This window comes from Rhyacophila brunnea, unplaced genomic scaffold (assembly GCF_057557595.1).
Source record: "Rhyacophila brunnea isolate RB1 unplaced genomic scaffold, BYU_Rbru_1.0 scaffold_20, whole genome shotgun sequence".
NCBI classification, from domain to species: Eukaryota; Metazoa; Arthropoda; class Insecta; order Trichoptera; family Rhyacophilidae; genus Rhyacophila; species Rhyacophila brunnea.
The window spans coordinates 32,554,932-32,575,812 of record NW_028232860.1 but is presented as its reverse complement, the minus strand read 5'-3'; the positions used below and the strand labels follow the sequence as shown (position 1 = coordinate 32,575,812).

At 36.6% G+C, this 20,881-nt stretch overlaps 2 protein-coding genes across 4 annotated transcripts in view; one reads left to right on the top strand and one right to left on the bottom strand.

Moving 5' to 3' along the window:
- The window catches only part of Coq6 (ubiquinone biosynthesis protein COQ6, mitochondrial), an 89,359-nt gene that overhangs the window by 20,991 nt on the left and 47,487 nt on the right, over nt 1-20,881 (top strand). The window lies entirely within an intron of this gene.
- pyx (transient receptor potential channel pyrexia) overlaps nt 1-20,881 on the bottom strand; it is a 52,154-nt gene that overhangs the window by 16,589 nt on the left and 14,684 nt on the right. For both annotated transcript variants that reach the window (XM_085948351.1, XM_085948352.1), the window contains 8 exons: nt 15,107-15,308; nt 13,886-14,036; nt 9,587-9,721; nt 8,556-8,784; nt 7,463-7,723; nt 6,288-6,459; nt 3,716-3,918; nt 794-1,011 (listed from right to left, as the gene is read on the bottom strand). In XM_085948351.1, coding sequence (XP_085804477.1) covers nt 794-1,011; nt 3,716-3,918; nt 6,288-6,459; nt 7,463-7,723; nt 8,556-8,784; nt 9,587-9,721; nt 13,886-14,036; nt 15,107-15,308 — 1,571 coding nt within the window. The remainder of the gene's footprint in view (nt 1-793; nt 1,012-3,715; nt 3,919-6,287; nt 6,460-7,462; nt 7,724-8,555; nt 8,785-9,586; nt 9,722-13,885; nt 14,037-15,106; nt 15,309-20,881) is intronic.

Here is a 20,881-nt window from a genome sequence, read left to right as displayed (position 1 = left end):
AAAAATATGATTTTTTTATTTATGTAAGAAGACAAACAAAATAGAAGTAGGAAAACAAAAATAACTCAAAACATTACTTATTAATATAGAATTTAAATAAACAGACGGTCTATCGCTGCGTCTGACAATCGCGTACGCTTTTGAGACAAAAATTTCCTGATGTTGCAAATTGCGCAAATTTGAGTCGACGTTGGCTTAATTGTATTAAATACCCCGATCAGTCTTTGAACGTTTTGTGTTTCTGTCCACTTTTTTCATATAGAAAATCATTTTTTCAATTAATATTTGATAATAAAGAAATGTTAAAAATTTCAATTCTCGAGATTCGGGATGGAAAATCTCGAAAATTTCTTGAGAATTTCCGTCGGGAAATTCCTGAAACCTAACTCTAGCCATGACAGTTAGACCCGTTTCAGACGGGACACCGGTGTCGCGCTCGATATAATATAGGAGACCTTTGTATTCGAATAAAAAGGCATTTGTATTATGTTTATGAACGCCCCAGAGCTAATGAGTCAACGCGTGTCCGTTACACTTTTCCGTCGGCCACTACATTCTCAAGCCGCCGATACACTTGTTTTTATTACCGCAGCTAGTTTTATGTTCTAATTTATAAAGCGAAATTATGCGTTGACTCATTAGCTCTGGGGCGTTCATAAACATAATACAAAGGCCTCCTATATTATATCGAGCGCGACACCGGTGTCCCGTCTGAAACGGGCCTAAGATTATAGAATAGTGGGGAGCATAATATAAAAATGTAAATCATTTAATAACGGCTTGACTGACTCACCGCACACATGAAGACGCAGATGATGATAAGCCATTGCAACCAGTTCTCCCACTGTCTGATGTAGACCCAAAAGTCATGGAATGCCTGGAATACTTCTTTAAACACCAGAAGGAAGTTCAGAATAAGAACGAGATAGCCCACCAGCTTGAGGTACAATTTTACCTCGCAGTCCACTTCGAATGCAGCTCTCAGACTTGGACAGTTTCTTAGATATACTCCTGAAAAAAACAATAACTAATATGAGTTGTGATCAGGGGCGAATCTCTTTGACGCAAATAACGCAACCGATTTGTCAGAAAACTGAAAGGAGAACTCTAAATAGTTCAAACTATTCAATGGAATAACAAGATGGCGGCTAAAAATGATGACCGAACCAATTTCGTTGAAAACAGCTATCGCAACACCAACGGCATGCCACTTTTACGCCTTGGCAGAACAAACAACTGATGCTTCCGATTTCTTAGATAATTATCAGTTACACACAGACCGCCACTCGTAATGATGACAGATTTCTCATTTACACCACGTACATACCAGTGGCGAAGAGTGGAGGTAGGCTGTTAGGATTCGACATAAATAGTGAACAATAAACTATGTCAGTCATACGTATTTGTTTTTGTTGTACTAAGAATAAAATTCGCAGATGGTGCTGGTTAGTTTTTTTAATTTAATTAAATCCAGCCTGACCAAACCATAATAGTTCAGGTATGCTATGGGCGATCCGACAAAAATAGTGCACACTGTATCAATGATACTAATTTGTTTTCGTTGAATTAAGAATACATATTATTGCAGATGGTGTTGCTTAGTTTTTTTTTTTAATTTATTAAGGGGGAACGTGCGCCGCGTAGGTCAAAATGGAGCTTTTATGGTATTTTCAAAGACATTCCTTAAACGTTGTAGATAATCTATTTATATAATTTTGAAGCCTTATTATCATTTATATTTATTTTAAACATTTGATGACTGCATAAAGTGTTTTTATTACATAAAATAGTATTCTTTTAAATCTCTCGATGTAATGTTTTAGAATATAGTCATATTTCAGTACATCCATGTGCAGTGGTGTTAATATTTTTTACATTTATTAATTTTTAAACGCATTTATAAAACCATTAGTAAAATTTATGTTGACATTATTTTAGTGAAATATTTACGATAAAAAATTATATTGATAATCTCTGTGATCCCAAATTTGAGAAGAATTAAGCATTTTATTATTTAAAAAATGGGCAAGATTAACACATTTGAAGATAATTCTAAAGACACTGATTATAAGCTATGTCTTTGACCATTCAAGTGTGATAAACATCCTGAGAATAATGATTGTTTTATAATAATTATTAAACTAAGAATAAGATAGTATTTTTTTGAAATACGCCATTTCTTTTGGCATTTCCCAGTGATTAAGCTACAACACACGGCCGTAGTTTTGCTTACCCAAGCCGTACTAGATAAAAATATTCTTCTATCTCTAACGTAATATTTAAAATTATGAATGGTTTGATGGTATAATTTTGGATATTTTATAGATAAACGAATATTTTTTGACTATTGTCTATTATTGCTTGTATTAGGCAGGGTTTAATTGAATTTAAAAAACTAACAAACACTATCACTGCACATTGTAGTCTTAGTTCAATTAAAACAAATACGTTTGACTCACAACGTTTAGCGTGCACTATTTATGACGGATCCTAACAGCCTACCTCCACCCTTCGATAGTGGTACGCACATACCTATAAATCGGAAAAAATATGTAGCTAAATAAAAATATCTTCTATTTTTTTACTGACATTCATACATATTATATAAAACAATACACATATTTCCTGGGCCTATTATATTGTATATATTCTATTATCTCGCATTGCCTGTACCACCTGTTTCAACTACAGTGGGACTTGGTTATTACGAGGAAGATGGGACCTACTGAATTTGCTCGTTATAAGCATTACTCGTTAAATTAGCGGTCACAACACAAACAGTAGCAATTCAAACAAAAACACACAATTAGAATTTTTCCCCGAAACAAGCATGGCATTCATAAACTACAAAAAAAGCTCTTTATTATAATGAACGCTGGTAGATACCTACTGACTTCAGCCTGAATTTTTTACATGAAATTTCAACCATATGCGTGGATACTTTTTCAATGTTGTTGGCGAAAACACCAATTAGGTACTTAGAGCGGAATGCAGAAACATTTGTCATAACTAAAATTTCCTTAGCAGAAAACACTATGCAGAAACATTGTCCATAGTTAAGATCATTTCTATTGAAAATAATACCATATTTAAAAATTCTCTTTCCTATAGTTTAGGTAAATTATTTTATAATCGTTAAACGATGACAAAAATATGACAACTGCGTTTTATAAATGCAATCACTATAAATACATATTAATATTTAATTATAATACTCTTATTTTTCCGTTATAAGTCATTATACGTGATTGGTTAAGTAAGTAAGTCTATGGTTAAGGATTCCTTAACTCTATACTCAGGCTTGTCTATAGTTAAGTCATGCTTTTCGGCGACTTATCCTTAGGAACGAAATCTTAGTTTGTGCATGCTGCTCTTAGACAGTTAACTAGTGTCAGAAACGTAATCCGTTCCCGGCGGCATCGGTCTACGGTCGGATTTTATTGCTTAGGGTCGAAAATGTTTTTTTAAACGATCGACACATTAACAGTTTATGAAAAATTTTGACGATATTTTTGCTCAGTAGGGATATCTGATAAGTAGCTCGTTATAAAGAAAATCTAAAATATCAACGAATGTTTCCTCATTACATCCGAGATCTCGCTATGTCTGTGATCGTAATAACTGAGTTCGACTGTATGTTGTAGTGCGTTGGGGGTGCCTACTTCAAAATACAAATAAAAAAAATACTTAGGAGAATGAAGAAATGCCAACTTACCCACGGTGTAAATCGAAAATAATAGCACGAATAGCGTGTGGTAGATAAGACTGGCGAGGAAAAACTTCCTGATGCGTCGCCACTTAAGATATATGAAGGTCTCGCAAAGAGGATGCTTTAAGACGTCACGGCGACCAACGTCCACAAAGGCCAACAGTAGCGCGCTCTCTCCTCGTCCTGATCCAGCAGCTCGCACTAGAGGCCTGAGCATAAAGAAAAATAGGATTTTATCAAGTACCCAATCCAAGGCCCCCACATTCTGCAGCGGGCCCCCAGGCTAGAGTAAATCCGCTAAATTCCCGATCTAAAAGTAAAGGTAGTGTGACACTCTCTACTAGGGATTCCAATCCCGGGATCCCGAGCTATTTTCGATACATAAGAATCCCGGGATTGGTAAACACAATCCCGAAACTTTCGGGATTGATTTTTTTTATCAATTTTTATGTAAAATAAAATAAATACGAAAATATAACAGAAAAAATACTTTTAATAACAAATATCTACATTAGAAATAAACTGATTTTGAATGAAGTTTGATTTATACCCATGTGTAAGTTAATTGAATTAATAAAAATGAGAAAGATTGGAAAAAAACAATGCTTCGCACTTTAAACAAAGTAATTCTACCATGATCTCATACGTTTTACGGCAGTTTCATATTTGGCTGGCTAATTCGATATATGAAGCGGAAAGGCCATAAGTACACCATGATTATTTGCTTTACTATCTTAAATCTCGCTAATCCATTCATTAAATCTTTACTATCAGAAACAGCAGTCTCATATTTACTCCATTAAACTTGTGTATTTCCAAGATTGAACGTAGATATACAATATTAACAATAAATGTCTTAAATAGTATGAATTATACTAGATTTATTTTTGACCGATTTTATCAATGTTATTTGTAAATATAAAATTTTTATATTAACAATGGAAAAAAAATGCCAATCCCGGGACCAGTCCCGGGATCCCGGAATTGTCAAATTGTAATCCCGAAATCCCGGGATCATAATTTTGGCTCGGGATTGGATTCCCTACTCTACTGTAGTGTTTTCCGGGTGGTGTACGCGGTAAAATTAAGATGTGTTCTTAGCGATTTTTTGAATTTTTTAATACATTCATTGGGATCATGGAGTTGTTGAGTATCAACATACAATTAAAAATTGCATCGCACAATCCTACGAAAAGAAGGAATGAGCATATTATGTACAAATCACGGCAATCAGAAATGCCGGCAAATACGACCGACATTGCGTGATACACAAAATTACAAACATATCCGAAGTTTATACGCACACGTACAGACCACGCGATATTTGCTTACGCAGAATCGTCGCTCTCCGAAATGGCGAATTTGGTTGCCCGTTTTTATACTGCGATGAATCAGTATCTACGTTCCTTCCTTTCTTTTTTTATTCGTTGGCACAATCACATATTTTAAAATATAACATTTTTTAGTAAAACCGCAGGCGACTTTTTTTTACTATTCGAGCAAATTCGTGATCTGTATTTATCTCAAGTATCTGGTCGACTCGCCATGCCTGGCCCCCAGCCTAGAACCCCGTCAGCCTTCCCCTTGTGGGGGCAATAACCCAATCTCTCCACAGCTAAACTGATAATTAGGATATCACAACATTGGAATATTCATCTTTTCTGGCATTATAACTGTGGACCGTGGTCGCCTCAAGCAGTCTTTTCCAGTCAATTACTCCTTCTCTAAGTCTCTCTGTACGCCATCAAGACACTGAAGTCGTGATCTCTCCGTGTTTCACTTTCCTTCTGCCCCACTAACCGTAAAACGTTTCATTTGGGCTTGATCCTCTTATGCGTCACGTGACCAGATCATTGCATGCGTTGGGTATTGATAAATCTGATGTCGTCAGGCCCGTCAAAGAGCATGCAGAGCTCATGACTGTAACGACGTCGCCAAATGTCATTCTGCCCGATGGAGCATAAAGTACATGTATTGTGACTTCTGGGAATCATTGACAGTCAATTTCCACGTCTATGAACCGTAACACGACACTTCTTGTCAAACAATAAAATATTAATTATTTTTAACCCGACACAAGAAATGTCAGTCGCCATTTCGGTTACCACAACATTGTCAAGATTATAATAATAATCTATTTATCTGAGTTTACTTACAGAGAGAGAGAGAGATTTTAGGATATCATCGTGTCTGTTGTTGCTTTTCACTCGATCTTTCAAGACTGTTGGAAGATTCAAGAGACTAAAAGTCACATGGTAATATTCCAATCATTGGAGAGTATAATAAAGGACAATGAAATTTTGGAGAAATGTATGTTTAATCTACGAGTCTACGTCACTATAAGCAAGTATAACAGAGTCCGTTATCATATCCAATGACTACGAATAGAATAGCATTTTTGGTTTAATGGCATGTGACGATGTTTTCTTTACATAACAAATGTGGTCACACTATACATCCTTGCCTTACACCTTTTCGTATCTCTACACACGCTCACATACTTTCACTTCAAACACGCAAATAAATGTCATGTATCTATCAATCAATTAAAATTGTATAAACATGTAGGTTGTCTTACCTGAAGTCCAATTTAATCTCGCAATCCACGTCACCAATTTCGTGGTCTACCACTTTGACAGCGTCGTCGAATTTAGAAATGTAAACTGGCAACACTTCAGGCGTTCGACGAACTATGAATGAAAGTGCTGAGTGGCCACCCTTCGTCTTGACTGTCACATCAGCTCCATAGTCTGAAAGACGAAAATAATAATCAGATAAACGTATTTCTTCACTCTCTATATTCTGCACATCACTGGTTAAAGGGAAACCTTGAATTCGGGGAACGTCCATATTTAATTTCTGAAAAATAACGCAAGCAAATATTCGCGTAGTCTGTCTGTCATATCTTGAATGGATGAAGAAAAAAATATATCCAAATAATCCTACCTGTCTTCTCATCCGTCTGGATTGTTTTCCACATTCAATCAGTGTGTATTGACAGACTAATACCCCGTTTACACGTGCATGGATTTACTGCTGACAGTACGTATTATCGCGGCCATAACAAGAAAATATTTGGGTAAACATGTACCAACCCACCCAAGGTGGCAGCGCGGCTTAAGCGTTGGACTATCACGCCGTGGGTCTCAGGTTCGAATCCTGGGTCTGGCAAGTACACATATTGTTTTTCAATTTGTGTGTGAGTCAGGGTATGGACCTAATAGGTTGAGCAAGTGGCTGACATCCATTTCTCGTAAAAACAAAATCTCTTAATACAAACCTCTACTCTGTGGAGGCCCATATGATCCTATTAGGATCGGACATGGTCGGAAAAAACATGTATTATCCTGCAGTTGACAAGAGTGCACCCGTGAATCAAAAAAGTTTGGAAGCCAGTATGACTTTTTCGATCTGCGCCTGCGCAGTAGAACGATAGTGGCGAACCTGCCGGCAAAAAAACGATTTTCAGGTTGACCAATTTTCACTACCTGTCAAATCGTACGAAATAGTACCATAAAATGACAACATCGCGTCTCGCTCACTCTTAAAGAATGAATTGGAGAGACAGTCAACACTTTTACTTGTAAACAGATATTGTCACGATAGTTTCAAATACTCACTATTGCTGCCAGTAAATCCATGCACGTGTACAAGCGCTACAATGCCGAGTAAACATCCGATGATATACCCACCAAGGTAAGATGCTTCAATACGTAAGTTCGTCACAATCCTTATTTTTGAACCCTAACTTACCCAAAAGCATAGACACGCACGACGAGAACTCATTGAGCGCCGCCAAGTGCAGAGGCGTGTATCCGTAATTGTCCGGCAGATTCGGTAAATCTGTCGGCCGTTCGGGTACCGTCTGCAGCAGGGCGCGTGCCATGTCTGGTCCTCGAGCTGATCTGCCGAGGGCTGCGTGTAGGGGAGTTCTTCCGTCGGCGTCTCTTGCTCTGGGATTGGCTCCCCGCTTCATGAGGATCTCCATACATTCTTGCGATTGAGCAATGCATGCTGGAAAGAATCAATGTAACATTGTTACAATCTTTGAGTATTTTAAATTGGTTTTCTTACAATAGTTTAAATCAAAGGCACCATTTTTACTAAAGTTCATCCACGTTGATGTATTGAATCTTCTTCTTCCTCGGTGCTATATCACAGGGCAGAATTCGCCCTCTTCCATAAGTCTCCTTTACAGATTCTTCCTCCCCATCGTCAAACTACTCCACTTCTCCGGTCTTTAGAATATAATTATAATTTATTCTCCTGCCCACAGTCAATCCTCCTATTTCTTAGTCTATTTCTGAATAGCTTCCGCGGGATACCCACTACCTTTACTGTTTTAATTTTCACCTCAGGCTTTTCTTTAAATTAAGCAACATTTTCCGGTTGCATGTAAATTGTACGTAAAACATTTCACCGTGGCACAGTTCGCCGTATGCTTTCTTATCTGAAAGAGATGACCTTATACTATACGGTCTCCAATTTTATTAGACTCAATATGAACATTAACTCAATTTTCATAGCTGATTTTGGAAAAAATCATGAATTCAAGAATGAAAACCTAACCTAACAAATAATCCAGTATATTGACAATTTTAAAAAAATGTCTGCTGCTGGCTTTACACTTTACACTAGTGTAAACCGTCAGGAACCTTGTTTTATTTAGACATGAATTTTATGTCAGTACTATTCGACGCAAAGAGGTTGGACGGTCTTTAATATACAGCCATATATTTCCGATAAACATTTCACGGTGAAGTGTAATACGGCGAACTGCATACGTAAAAGTTTCCGGACACAACATTTTCCACGCTATTATTCCAAAATTGATATCGCTTCTTACCAAGATGCAGTGGTGTCTGATGCCGCTTATTAAGGGCGTCGATCGGCGCACCTCCGTCGAGCAAAACCCTAACACAGGCCAAATTGCCGTCCTCTGCAGCTAAATGAAGAGCTGTCACTCGGGCAGTGCCAAGCTGCGCGCGTGCGTCAGCGCCTTTGCTTAGGAGTAGAACGATACACTCAGTGGAGCCAAGAGCCGCTGCCACGTGGAGAGGCGTTTCTGTGTACACCTGTTAACATAGGAATCACGTTATAAATCTTGTTATTGAATGTACCTAGTCGTCCTAGTGTATCAATATTTTTCATTCTATCCTACAATCTTTCGAACAATGAACAAACATAGATGAGAATATAGATACCTATTAATAAATATCATTTAGTCCGTGGGTCGCAATTAATGGCAATGGACGCGCGGTTCAAGCGTCGGCCTATAGCGTCGTGGGTCTCAGGTTCAAATCCTAGTTCTGGCAAGTACACATATTGTTTTTCAATTTGTCTATGAGTCAGAGTATGGACATAATAGGTTGATCAAGTGACTAACATCCACTCCTCGTAAAAACAAAATCTGTTAATCCAAACCTCCACTCTGTGGAGGCCCAATCAATACCGGCAAGTTTTCCAGTCGATAGTAGTAGTATATCTACTAACAAACGATGCAGAAGAGTGGTTTGAATCTTTTCTTACTCGACTGCATCAAAAGTTTTTCGAAAAAGTCAATAGATGGCTGAAAATATTAGATTAATTACAGCCCGGAAAAAATTTCCCGGTATTAAAAGGAATAAACATTAATCACGGAAATGTCCGGGTCCGGTATGATCGGACATGGTCGGGAAAAAAATTGGTTATTTACCACTGTACAACAACAACAACAAAAATCGTGCCTTCTGGTATTTTCATCGTGTGTCCAATGATTTTAAAATCCTATGTAGTCTTTATTCATCAAAATAATTGTCTTTCTTGCACTCTATTTTATTCTGTGACTGCAACAATAAGAATGATGTGTATTTAAAATGATAATGCTGCTTGTTTTACCTGTGGAGTATCAGGTCTTGCACCGTTTTGTAGTAGCTCCTGCACGCAGTCGATCGCGTCACTTTGCACAGCATAGTGCAGCGGTGATCTTTCGTTGATTCCAGCGTTCACATCCGCTCGATGCCTAATCAAAAGCTGCAAAACAATAATTTAATAACATCGCGGTATTCAAATTTATTTGGCATACATTTTTCACTTTACATACTAAGTCTAATATTTCAACTGTATTTGTTTTAGTATGTTCATTTATTCATTAGCATCCGTCAACGAAACTTGTTTACCAACTTGACTGTGTCTATTAGCTTATTTAGCTTACTTCGAGTTGATAGCAGTGGCGAAGGGTGGAGGTAGGCTCTTAAGATCTGCCATAAATAGCAGTGGCGAAGACTCCATACTAGGCGATTATTTAAAGCCTACCTTCTTAAGAAAAATTATTTTTATTTTCATGGTGACGTATTTATATAATCACAAATAATAATATATTCGATATGCCCAAAGACATCTATCGTATAAATGTCATAATTGTACGATCTTTTCCTATATTTCAATAAGCACCATCTATGGCATCTCTCGAAAGTTTAAAAAATAGAACACACCGCGTTTCGCTTCACATATTGTATAGGATTATTTTCGCATGAATCGACGGGTTTTTCAATATGAAGTTTTTTTCTCATTATTTCAAAATGTCTGGCGTCCCGCATACAAATGTATAAGTTGTTTCGTTAACGCTTACGTCGCTAGAGCACATTAATTGAAAATAATTAATAAGAAGATAATTTAAAAAATAATTTCTATGGGATTCAATCACATAAATATGTATTGATTGTTTTTTTATTAGTTCACTCATTAGACAATTTAGATATCTGATATTGTACCTACCTAAGTCTGTGTTTTAAATATATAAGTATTTTAAAATGTCTAGTTTTACGGGTTAAATTATAAATTGTTATGGAACATAATATTTATATACAAAAACGGATATTTTCATAGATGATAGGTAATATATTTTGAGCGTATGTTACGTTTATAAATGTTTAGGAAAATACATAAGTAATTCAAACTAATTGCTTATTTTTATGAACTAATTATAACAAACCAATTAAGCTTTTGAAATTTCTTCGTTTTAGCGTACCTATTCATCAGTAGTAATATTGGGTTATCTTCTTATTTCCCGCAAATATATCTGACAAGCATGGTTACTCCCACAGCCTACCTCTTTCAAAAAGTCACCCTTCGCCACTGATAAATAGTGCACACTAAACTTTGTCAGTCATCGTATTTGTTTGCATTCGAATAAGACTACAATGTACAGATGGTGTTGGTTAATAAGCCATCATAGATAATAATAATAAAATACTTGTCTATCAATGAAATATCGAAAATAATGCAATTAAATCATACATAACTCTATAACGTAACATTATTAATCACCACAACAGGCCGTGAAGGCCAATAATAGTGGTAAAACTCCCAGGCTTGACGAATTTACATAATTAGATTATGTAATTAATCTATTTTGACCTCACCGGGATCGAACCCAGGACTCCGGGATGGAAGGCCAGCGCCTTACGCACTACACCACGAGTAGGGATTCCAATCCCGGGATCCCGGGATCCCGAGCTATTTTCAATACCTATGAATCCCGGGATTGATAAACATAATCCCGAAACTTTCGGGATTGATTTTTTTATAAATTGTTATGGAAAATAAAATAAAAATAAAAATATAACAGAAAAAAAAACTTTTAATAACAAATAACTGCATTAGAAATAAACTGAGTTTGAATGAAGTTTGATTAATATCCATGTGTAAGTTGCCGATTCATTTTATTTTTTCACATAAATTAATAAAAATGAGAAAGATTGGAAAAAACAATGCTTCGCACTATTATCAAAGTAATTTCACCATGATCTCATTCGTTTTACGGCAGTTTCATATTTGGCTGACTAATTAGATTTATGAAGCGGAAAGGCCATAAGTACACCATGATTTGCTTTACTATTTTAAATCTCGCTAACCCATTCATTAAGCCTTTACTATCAGTATCAGCAATCTCATATTAAATTCACATTATTATTTATATTGCAATATTATTTACTCCATTAAACTTATGTATTTCCAAGATTGAACGTATACAGTATTAACAATAAATGTCTTAAATAGTATAAATTATACTAGATTTATTTTTGACCGATTTTATCAATGTTATTTGTAAATATAAAAATTTTATATTAACAATGGAAAAATGCCAATCCCGGGATCCCGGGATTGTCAAATTGTAATCCCGAAATCCCGGGATCAGAATTTTGGCTCGGGATTGGATTCCCTAACCACGAGAGATAGAATAGATAGAATAATTTGTTTATATATAGTTTGGTTTAGGCATGGCTTAATGAATTTAAAAAAATGAACCAACAATATGTGTAATATTATGTATTCCTAATCCAACGAAAACAAATAATTAGGTATGGTTTGGTTTAGGCAGGTTTTTTTTATTTTAAAAAACTAACCAACATCTGTAAATTGTAGTCTTAGTTCAATAAAAACAAATAAGAATGACTGACAAAGTTTAATGTGCACTGTTTATGTCGGATCTTAACAGCCTACCTCCACCCTTCGCTACTGGTTGATGGAGTATCACACAAGCAATCCTTCGTGCGAAAGGTCCTGGGTTCAAACTCTGACTGAATCGATAATAAATTTCCTATGCTGTTTGTTCAGTTTACTCCTGTACTTATTTGACCCCTGCGTATTGAGGCATCTGATGTTTCTCCCCCATAACCATAGATATACCACAATAAATCGCCAGGTGCTCAAGTTTTGAACAGAGAAGTTAAAGTCCCTCCACCAAACCCGCCCCGTACCACCCTCGGTCTTAATCGAGAGTATCACGGGATCCATCAATTGGTGATGTGAAGCATCTAAGAATTGGCCTGGGAGTGTCCTGGGAGAAGATGCCCAAGACTTAGATTGCTACGCTCAAAGTGAGCTCTGACTGAGTTTACTCTAATGCAAAGTGCCAGGGAGAGAAAAAGCACATGGAAATTACTAAAAAGAAAATGAAGCTACTTGTTTATTAAATTAAAGAACGAAGCTAATCATACAGGCAGCAAAATTTATGTGAAGAGATCTTCACGCCCGTAGTAAAAGTTTTGAACAAGGCTCATCCCAGTATAAAAAGTCTTGAATGATACGTCAAATTCTAAGTACCTTTGGTCGGTAGTATTGATATGTCAAATGTTTGGCGAAGGGTGGAGGTAGGCTGGATCCGATATAAATAGTGCACAATAAACTGTATCAGTCACACGTATTTGTTTTCATTGAACTAAGCCTACAATTTACAGATGGTGTTGGTTAGATTTTTTTCAATTCAATTAAACACTGCGAAATCCAAGCCATAATAGATAATTGACAAAAAATAATCGTCTATCTATAAATTATACATCATTTTAGATATTTTATATATATAGAGTAATATTGTTTATTTACTATGGCTTGGTCTAGGCAGGGCTTAATGAATTTTAATAAACTAACCAACAATATGTGTAATAATATTATGTACCTATTCTTAATCCAACGAAAACAAATAAGTATGAATGAAAAAGTGTGCACAATTTTGTTGTGTCGCCCAAATTATACCAAAACTATTACGGTTTGGTTTAGGCAGGGTTTATTTGATTTTTAAAAACTAACCAACATCATCTGTAAAAGGCTAAGGTCAAAGCTAGTCGACCTCCAACTTCCGTGCCCTTCCAAGGAAGAAGGCAGTAACTCGCAAAATTTGTGAAATTGAGTTATGAATGCCATCAGTTAGGTAATTTTGAAAGCTATATATTCTATTCACTTTAAAATCAGTATTATCACTAAAATACCGTTAAAATCATTAGTGAAAAAATAGACATCTTCTAGAATAATACAATTCTTTTAGCAAAAAGGCTGTAATTGCACCTATTCATTGCGGTTACTGCTCGTTTATTATTACTTTGTTTGTATTTTAACATCCTATTAATAAAAATTATCACCGTTTTTTATTAATTCACAGTACTAAAGTTTGAAAAAAAACACATTATGTCATTTATCTCGAAAGTGTGTGAGAGTCAGTTACTGCCTTCTTCCTTAGAGGGGCAGTAATACTATTCTACATAATATGTAGGCTACGTGTACCTTAACTAAGACCAAACTTCATTAAATAATATCACTTTTAAATACGCAGCTCTTCATTGTTAAATCCGTAAGTAGATTCGAAAGGTTCTTCCTATATATTGGGAAACCTACTACGTCGCTTAAAAGTGTTCAAACCTGGACAGTCGGGAGACTTTTCGCACTTGCAGCGCAGTGAAGTGGAGTGGCTCTCCTGGCTCCATCCCATTTTCCGGATTCCGCTCCTTGCTGGAGCAGTAATCTTGCGCAGTCAGCGCTGCCTACCAATGCTGCCAGATGAAGAGCTGATCTGTAAAATCGATTACTGAATAATTTTTACCTTAAACGTGACCGGTCATGGTGACTTCGCAGCCCAGCTACGCGGTTTCCGTTTGATAGAACGTGGACCAGAATGGACATGCTGGCACGACCATTATGACGCTGAACTCATCCTCTGGGACTGCCTGCTGATGGGATCCGACCGAGCGGAGTTGTTTGCCAGGGTCCGTCCACACACGGGCCCAATTAGCCACGCCGACTTGACAACAACCAAGGCCAACTTTGGGGCACTTCAAAAGTTTGCTGCGTCGTATGGAGAACAGAATACTTCCGATCCCTCATTAAATTCATCACTTTCAACTCCTGCCTCCTGTTTCGGCAGAGTTTCAGTACACGTGTATAGGTCTCTCAGCAAGAATTGGCGCGAACACAGATACGAAAGGTTGTGTGTATTGGTGCATTTCTGATGCAACGGACATTGCATAACGTGTACGAGAAACAGTTTGTCGAAAAAATGTTTAGCGAAAAGAGGACAATATGCGTATACGTTGATGTCGATTTAAATATTTGAAACACCCTTTTTATAAACAATGCGTCTGTGTGAGTATTGTTTCGCCTCAACTCTTGTTAACACATCTATACAGAGGACAATTATTCATGTGACTAAAGATAAATGACGGCAGAGCAAGTCAAGATTAATTTTGTATTCTTTAAGCACCAAGGTGCATGGTTACTACATCAGTGCCGTGCAGCTTCGTTTCGGGACAAGAAAGTATTACACTAAAATCTTTTCATTCCGACACGTTTATAGCGTCATGGAAGGCGGCCGTGCACAAATCGCGCCTGCATATACATTACACATTACGGGTGGAGATGGAGTAACTCAAATAATGGCAGGAAACGACTCGATTGTCCCATGTGTCGCAAACTGTATTGGTTGCAAAGACGATTTGACTCTTTACCAAGTCAAACAGGTATACCGTTCTCCCGTATTTCTTCACCCTCTTGCTAGTTTGTGTGTATTATGTCATTGTCAGCTGATATCGTCAGTTTTGTGAAAGACTTAATTTGCTACGCCCTTCAATTCATCATGTTTCTTACCTTCCAATATCGTCAGTGGCGTTGACATCTCCTCCTCCAGAGATCAGCTTCTGAAGCAGCACCGGCTTGCCCAACCAGCTCGCCCAAAGGACTCCTGCCGTAGATCCATTGGGAAGTGCCAGGAGCTCGTCTGCACGTCCAGCGCAAGCTAATGTGCCTGCTTCTTCGCCGCCGACTCTTGTTAGTGCGATTACTATTTCGTCTGAAAAAAAAAGAATTGCAACGTTATACTAATAATATCAAATTATAATATTCCTTCGTCATTACAAACGGGATTAATAAAAGATGTGCAATCGCATTCTTTGCGTGATTCTGTTAACAGCGAGGCATGTGAAGGTACCTAATATGAGGAGGACGAGTGGTAGCTGGCTGTGAACTCTCTAAACTCTATAACGCTCCTTTCACATTATACGGTTTTGACCGTACGGCAAAAAATCGAACGGAGACATTCTTTTAGTGGCGTGAAGAATAGCATGGCCACATTACACGGCGCCGTGTAGCAGCCGTCCATTTTCACTGTATTCACTGTTTCACATTTGACACAGTGGTGTACGTGAGCTAATGCACGTTTTCACATTAGACGGTTTTAAATCGACAACACTCAACCACAAATTGAGCTTGTGACGGAAAAAATCGTGCATAAACCGTATTGTGTGAAAAGAGCGCGAAATTGTTGTCGATTCGGATTTTTACCGTTCGATTATTTTCCGTACGGTTAAAACCGTATGGTGTTAAATATTGGTAACGTGTTGTACCCGGTCTACGCGCGCTACAGAACGTGTGCAGACGCCCCATACAAACATTATAAGTACGCAAAACCATCGATAATTATTGTTAGTGGTCGTTTCTGCGTGTGAATCCGATATCCAGCGATTGACTTCATCGCATGCATCTTAAATGCCCACCATTTCGACGTAAATTATATACCTACATCAATGATGAGAAACCTTTCTTTTCTTCTCTTCTTCTTCTTTCATCCTGTCACGACCCAGCGTTGGGCATAGGGCAAACACAAGTTCGCGCCACATCCCTCGATCCATCACCAACTCTTACGCCATTTCAGACCTGCAACGCGTAGATCGCTTTTGTAGCATTGCTTCATGATGAGGGAGGGCCGGCCACGACGACGGAACTCTCGAGGCTGTGCCACAAGAGTACGGAAGTGTCGCACTCCTTGGCGGCATCCGGAACACATGTCCCAGCCACGTAAAGCGTCTCTTCGTGATTACGTCAATCACCGAAGGCTTCTGTGTCTGCTTACGAACTCGGGTGTTTGTAACGCGCTCGTACCAACGTACCCCTAAGATTCGGCGGAAACATCGATTCGCAAGGCTCAAAAGCCGAGACCTCTGAAGCTTAGGAAGATGCCATATCTCACAGACATACAGGAGCACAGGTAGCACGCACGCGTTGAACAAACCGCATTTGGTTCTAACAGAATACAGCTTTGACCTCCAAGTTGGCTGAATGCAGCCTGCCATTCATACCCATGCGGATTCCAAGCTCAATAGAAATTTTTATTTGAATTAAATATACCTATTATATATTATATATTATAACTTTTTCGTGGCCATACATTGTTGCCATATATTTTTTTCCTCAAATTGTTTCTTCCGGAAGTTATGAGAAGACCTTTTACAAAAAAAATCTCCAGAAATGAAGTGGAGGCTTTCTCCCAATGGTTTTTTCCCTCAAGAAATGTCCGACCGTGCTTCACAATGTCGTCACGAAATTTTCTATTCACAAACAATTTAAAAGTAAGTACTATGTAATAATATTATGTATTGTGCAATAATTACGTGATCAGATACATATTTATTAATTAATACAGTTGAAATTGTAAATTTAAAAAAAAATCTCAAATTGCAAGCTTCGTGTTTTTCCGCTAGGTGCCTCTTTAAAAAAGGCTCAGTAAAGGCTTCACCAACAGCATCCCTACAAACAAAAATCATTGTACGCCATTGGTACACTGAGCCCCTTTTATTTACATATTATAATAAAATATTTTTTGTTATTCAACGAATAATTCACGATATTTAAGAATGCAACATTCTTTTTTGAACATACATTATTTGAAAACACCCCATAGAATTTCGATTCTCCATCTATTAAGCGGTTCAGAGAGGATTATAAAAACTAATAGTTATTTTCGTCGCAATTAGATATGACGTACATAGCTTAGTTGGTAGGGCCATATCAATACAATATGTAGGTACATAAAATTATTATTTTTTTGCTTTCTCAAACTGATTATTTTACAAAACTATACTATTCTATTAATGATATAATTTTTTTAAGTCCTTGATAGACCTGGATATATAATCGTTTTGAAGGCATATCGCAGAACGGCGAGATTGTTTCATAATTTAAACACATTTATCTTTTGAATGCTTACTATTTCGGTAAACCAAACAGCTGTTCTTGAATGATGACCGGTGAATGAAAACATAGCGTATTACTTTTCTACGTTACTATGTTTCCATTGCCAAACTATAAGTGAATAAATTCAAGCTGTCCCGTAAAACACTGCCTAGATAATATTATACTAAATGTATTATTGTGTATCTTATAGAGCTTGAAATAATCAATCAAAACCACGTTTTTGGCACATTTAGGACATTCCTTCCGTCCGGAAAAGAACCGATTCAAAATGAATAAAAGTAAACTTTGCGTGGGTTAAGTACGTTTTGCGAGGGGCATTCGATTATTTTTTACATGCGGCCGAAAGATAATATATTTAATGGCTTTTTTCATCATACGGCTCGTCATCACAGTTCTAAAACTTCGTCGAAACCCGCGACTCACGGCTTCGTATTTATACAAAGAAGACCGCTCTACCAATTAGGCCGACGAGGGTGAGAGACTTGGTGACTTTTTTAATATTCGTCGCGGCACCGATTGATTCCATTTGATGAAAAAAATAATTCCTGTATAAAAGATTGTAAAAATAAGGGTAAGGATCCATTTTTTTTAAATTGAGAAATAAGAAGTCTGCATGTGTATATCATAATAGAATACATGCGAAAGTGATTGCCGTGCCTTTCAAATACAAAATTAGGTGGATGAGGAATGGGATCTACAGCAACTCCGACAGAGGGACTGGGACAACTAGACGCCAGGACAATTGGGTGCCGCACTATTGAATTTAATAAATAGACGTTTGTAACGATTTTATATTGAACTTAGACTAGCTGGCGTATGCATAGAACAGCAAACTACATTCAAGCTATTTAATGCAAATTTGCATGCATAAACCTTAACAGTCTGCTGAATAGTGACGTCACGTTTCTGACGTAATACGCGTCATGCCGAGACTAATGTTACCAATTTTTAAATTTTGATTCCCCGATAATTAATTTAAAATATTAAAATTGTGAATTGGTGTAAAAATGTGCTAACGGTACCATATAAATTTAATAATTATAAATGAATAATTATCATGTAATTTAAATAATTTATTAGTTATGACATCATATTTATTTTATACTTCTAACAATATAAATATTTATTTAGGAATCGAGTGGCCACACTTTTGCTCGCAGCTAACTTCATTTATGTTATGTGATGACGTTTATTGACTGCGAGAATTCCGTCCTAATGTACCATACATAAATGAAAAAGGATCTAATAATTATCATATACCAATCAGCCTATGACAGTCTTACCAGTGTGTTTGAGATTTTAATCTTGTTTATTACAGTTTAGGTGATATTTTGAAACAATGCAGACTGCTTCCAATTGAATATATACCTAATATCTTAAATAAAGCAGTAACTACCTAGTAGGCTCATATTATTATGTAGTACCTATTTTATCGTAATTTTACGTAAATCCATCTTATCCATGGGAAACACTGCATTTTTTATGACGTCTTTAGTGAGTAATCGAACCACGGGAGCATTGTATCTAGACTATGGATTAAAATTCATGATGTTTTTTTTAAACGGCACAATTACTGTTTAAAGTTTGCAAATGCTCTACCGATTCTACAAAATTGATGGGTTCTTAATTATAATCATATGTATTACATATATTGACAATTCTAACCAACAAAAAACTTATAATGAATTCATTTTTGCCGACTCTTTACGTATGTATATAAGTATGCTCCTGTCATGTGTCGAACTGACAGGAAGTGGACCGCCATGTTTCATTTTCGTGCGCATTCCTGTGCGCATCTCATTTTTTATAGGTTTCTTATTCGGCCGATAAACCGCTTACTACGTTGAGTGCGGTTCAAAAGTGTATGAATACGGCAGTTAGAATTTAAGTACTACTTAGTAGTTTTAATGCATTTTGCTCTTAACATACTTAATGTTTTTTATTGCGGATTGAGAATTATTATGCCTGATGCTTTATATAAAAATAAAAGAACTCTCTTCTCGTTGGAACTTAAAGGTTACGCACAATTAAATCATTAATTTCGTGTGCATATTTAAATTATCGCTAAGTATTAAATAATAATATAATAATTTAAATATAAATAATAATGTTAAATTTATATTTTAAAAGTACCTGTAGTTTACGAACGTTTATTTATTTTCGAATTCCATTCGATTGCGTGGCGCCCAGTTGTCCCGGCGCCGAATTGCCCTAGATCCCCGACAGATGTTTTTTTTATAGTGTCGTATGTAGGGATTTCAATACCGGTATTCAATTATTTATCGATACCGAAATACCGGTTTCAAAAATCCAAAATACCGGTATTTTCGGTATTAAGCAAGCATACGCGTTTATGTTTTTCGAAAATGAATTTAATGTTATTTTTCATTACTTACTACTATAGTGTATATTAAATTTAGTGTATAACATCAATGCTGCCGAAACGCAAACATATTGACTAACAACAATAATAATAAAACAAAATCCTTCAAATATACGTAAGTATAGAATTGTCGCGATGAATTGACATATTTTGAAAAAGAAAACATTCGTGGCAAATATTTCCAATTATGTTAGTGATAACAGTAATTAGTGATAATAGTGATATTGATCCAACGTTGGTAGAACATTCAACAAAAGTTAAATTTGAGAAAGATTTTCCTCTACCTGAACTAATATTATTTGTAAAATTCTAGCAATTCTAAAATATTATTATATATCAGTGGTTCTTAACCTGGGTTCGATCGAACCCCAGGGGTTCGGTGAGTCAGTCTCAGGGGTTCGGCGGAGGGTTTAGTGTTGAGACAACAGATGTCAATGGTGAATACCTCGATGAAATCATTGAAATTCAGCAGAGCCAGGTTCAACAGCAACTCTTCAGAACAACAACGCTCTCAACGTTTTGGTGTCAACAAATGGTAACGTACCCTGTTATTGCTAAGAAAGCTCTGGAGATTTTCATACCGTTTGTTACAACATATCTTTGCGGGCAATCCTTTTCGAGGATGCTGGACATAAAAACGAAGAAAAGGAATAGACTTTGTTGCGAAAATGACATGAGAGTGGCACTTGCCAAGGTGAAGCCGCGCATTTCTGAACTGGTCTCTGAAAGGCAACAGCAGAAGTCACACTGATTTGCAGTAAATATTCATTATTATGTTTTTGTTTTTGTGTAAAAACCATGTTTTAATGGTTTTGTTCTTTGAACACAGTGATGTTGATGCACGGTTCATTTTGTGCACCAGTAAAATAATATACCTATGTTTTGAATTTGAAAAAAATCATATTATATTTTTCCAATTAAGAAGGGTTCGGTGAATGCGCATATGAAACTGGTGGGGGTCAGTACCTCCAACAAGGTTAAGAACCACTGTTATATATACATATTTATAC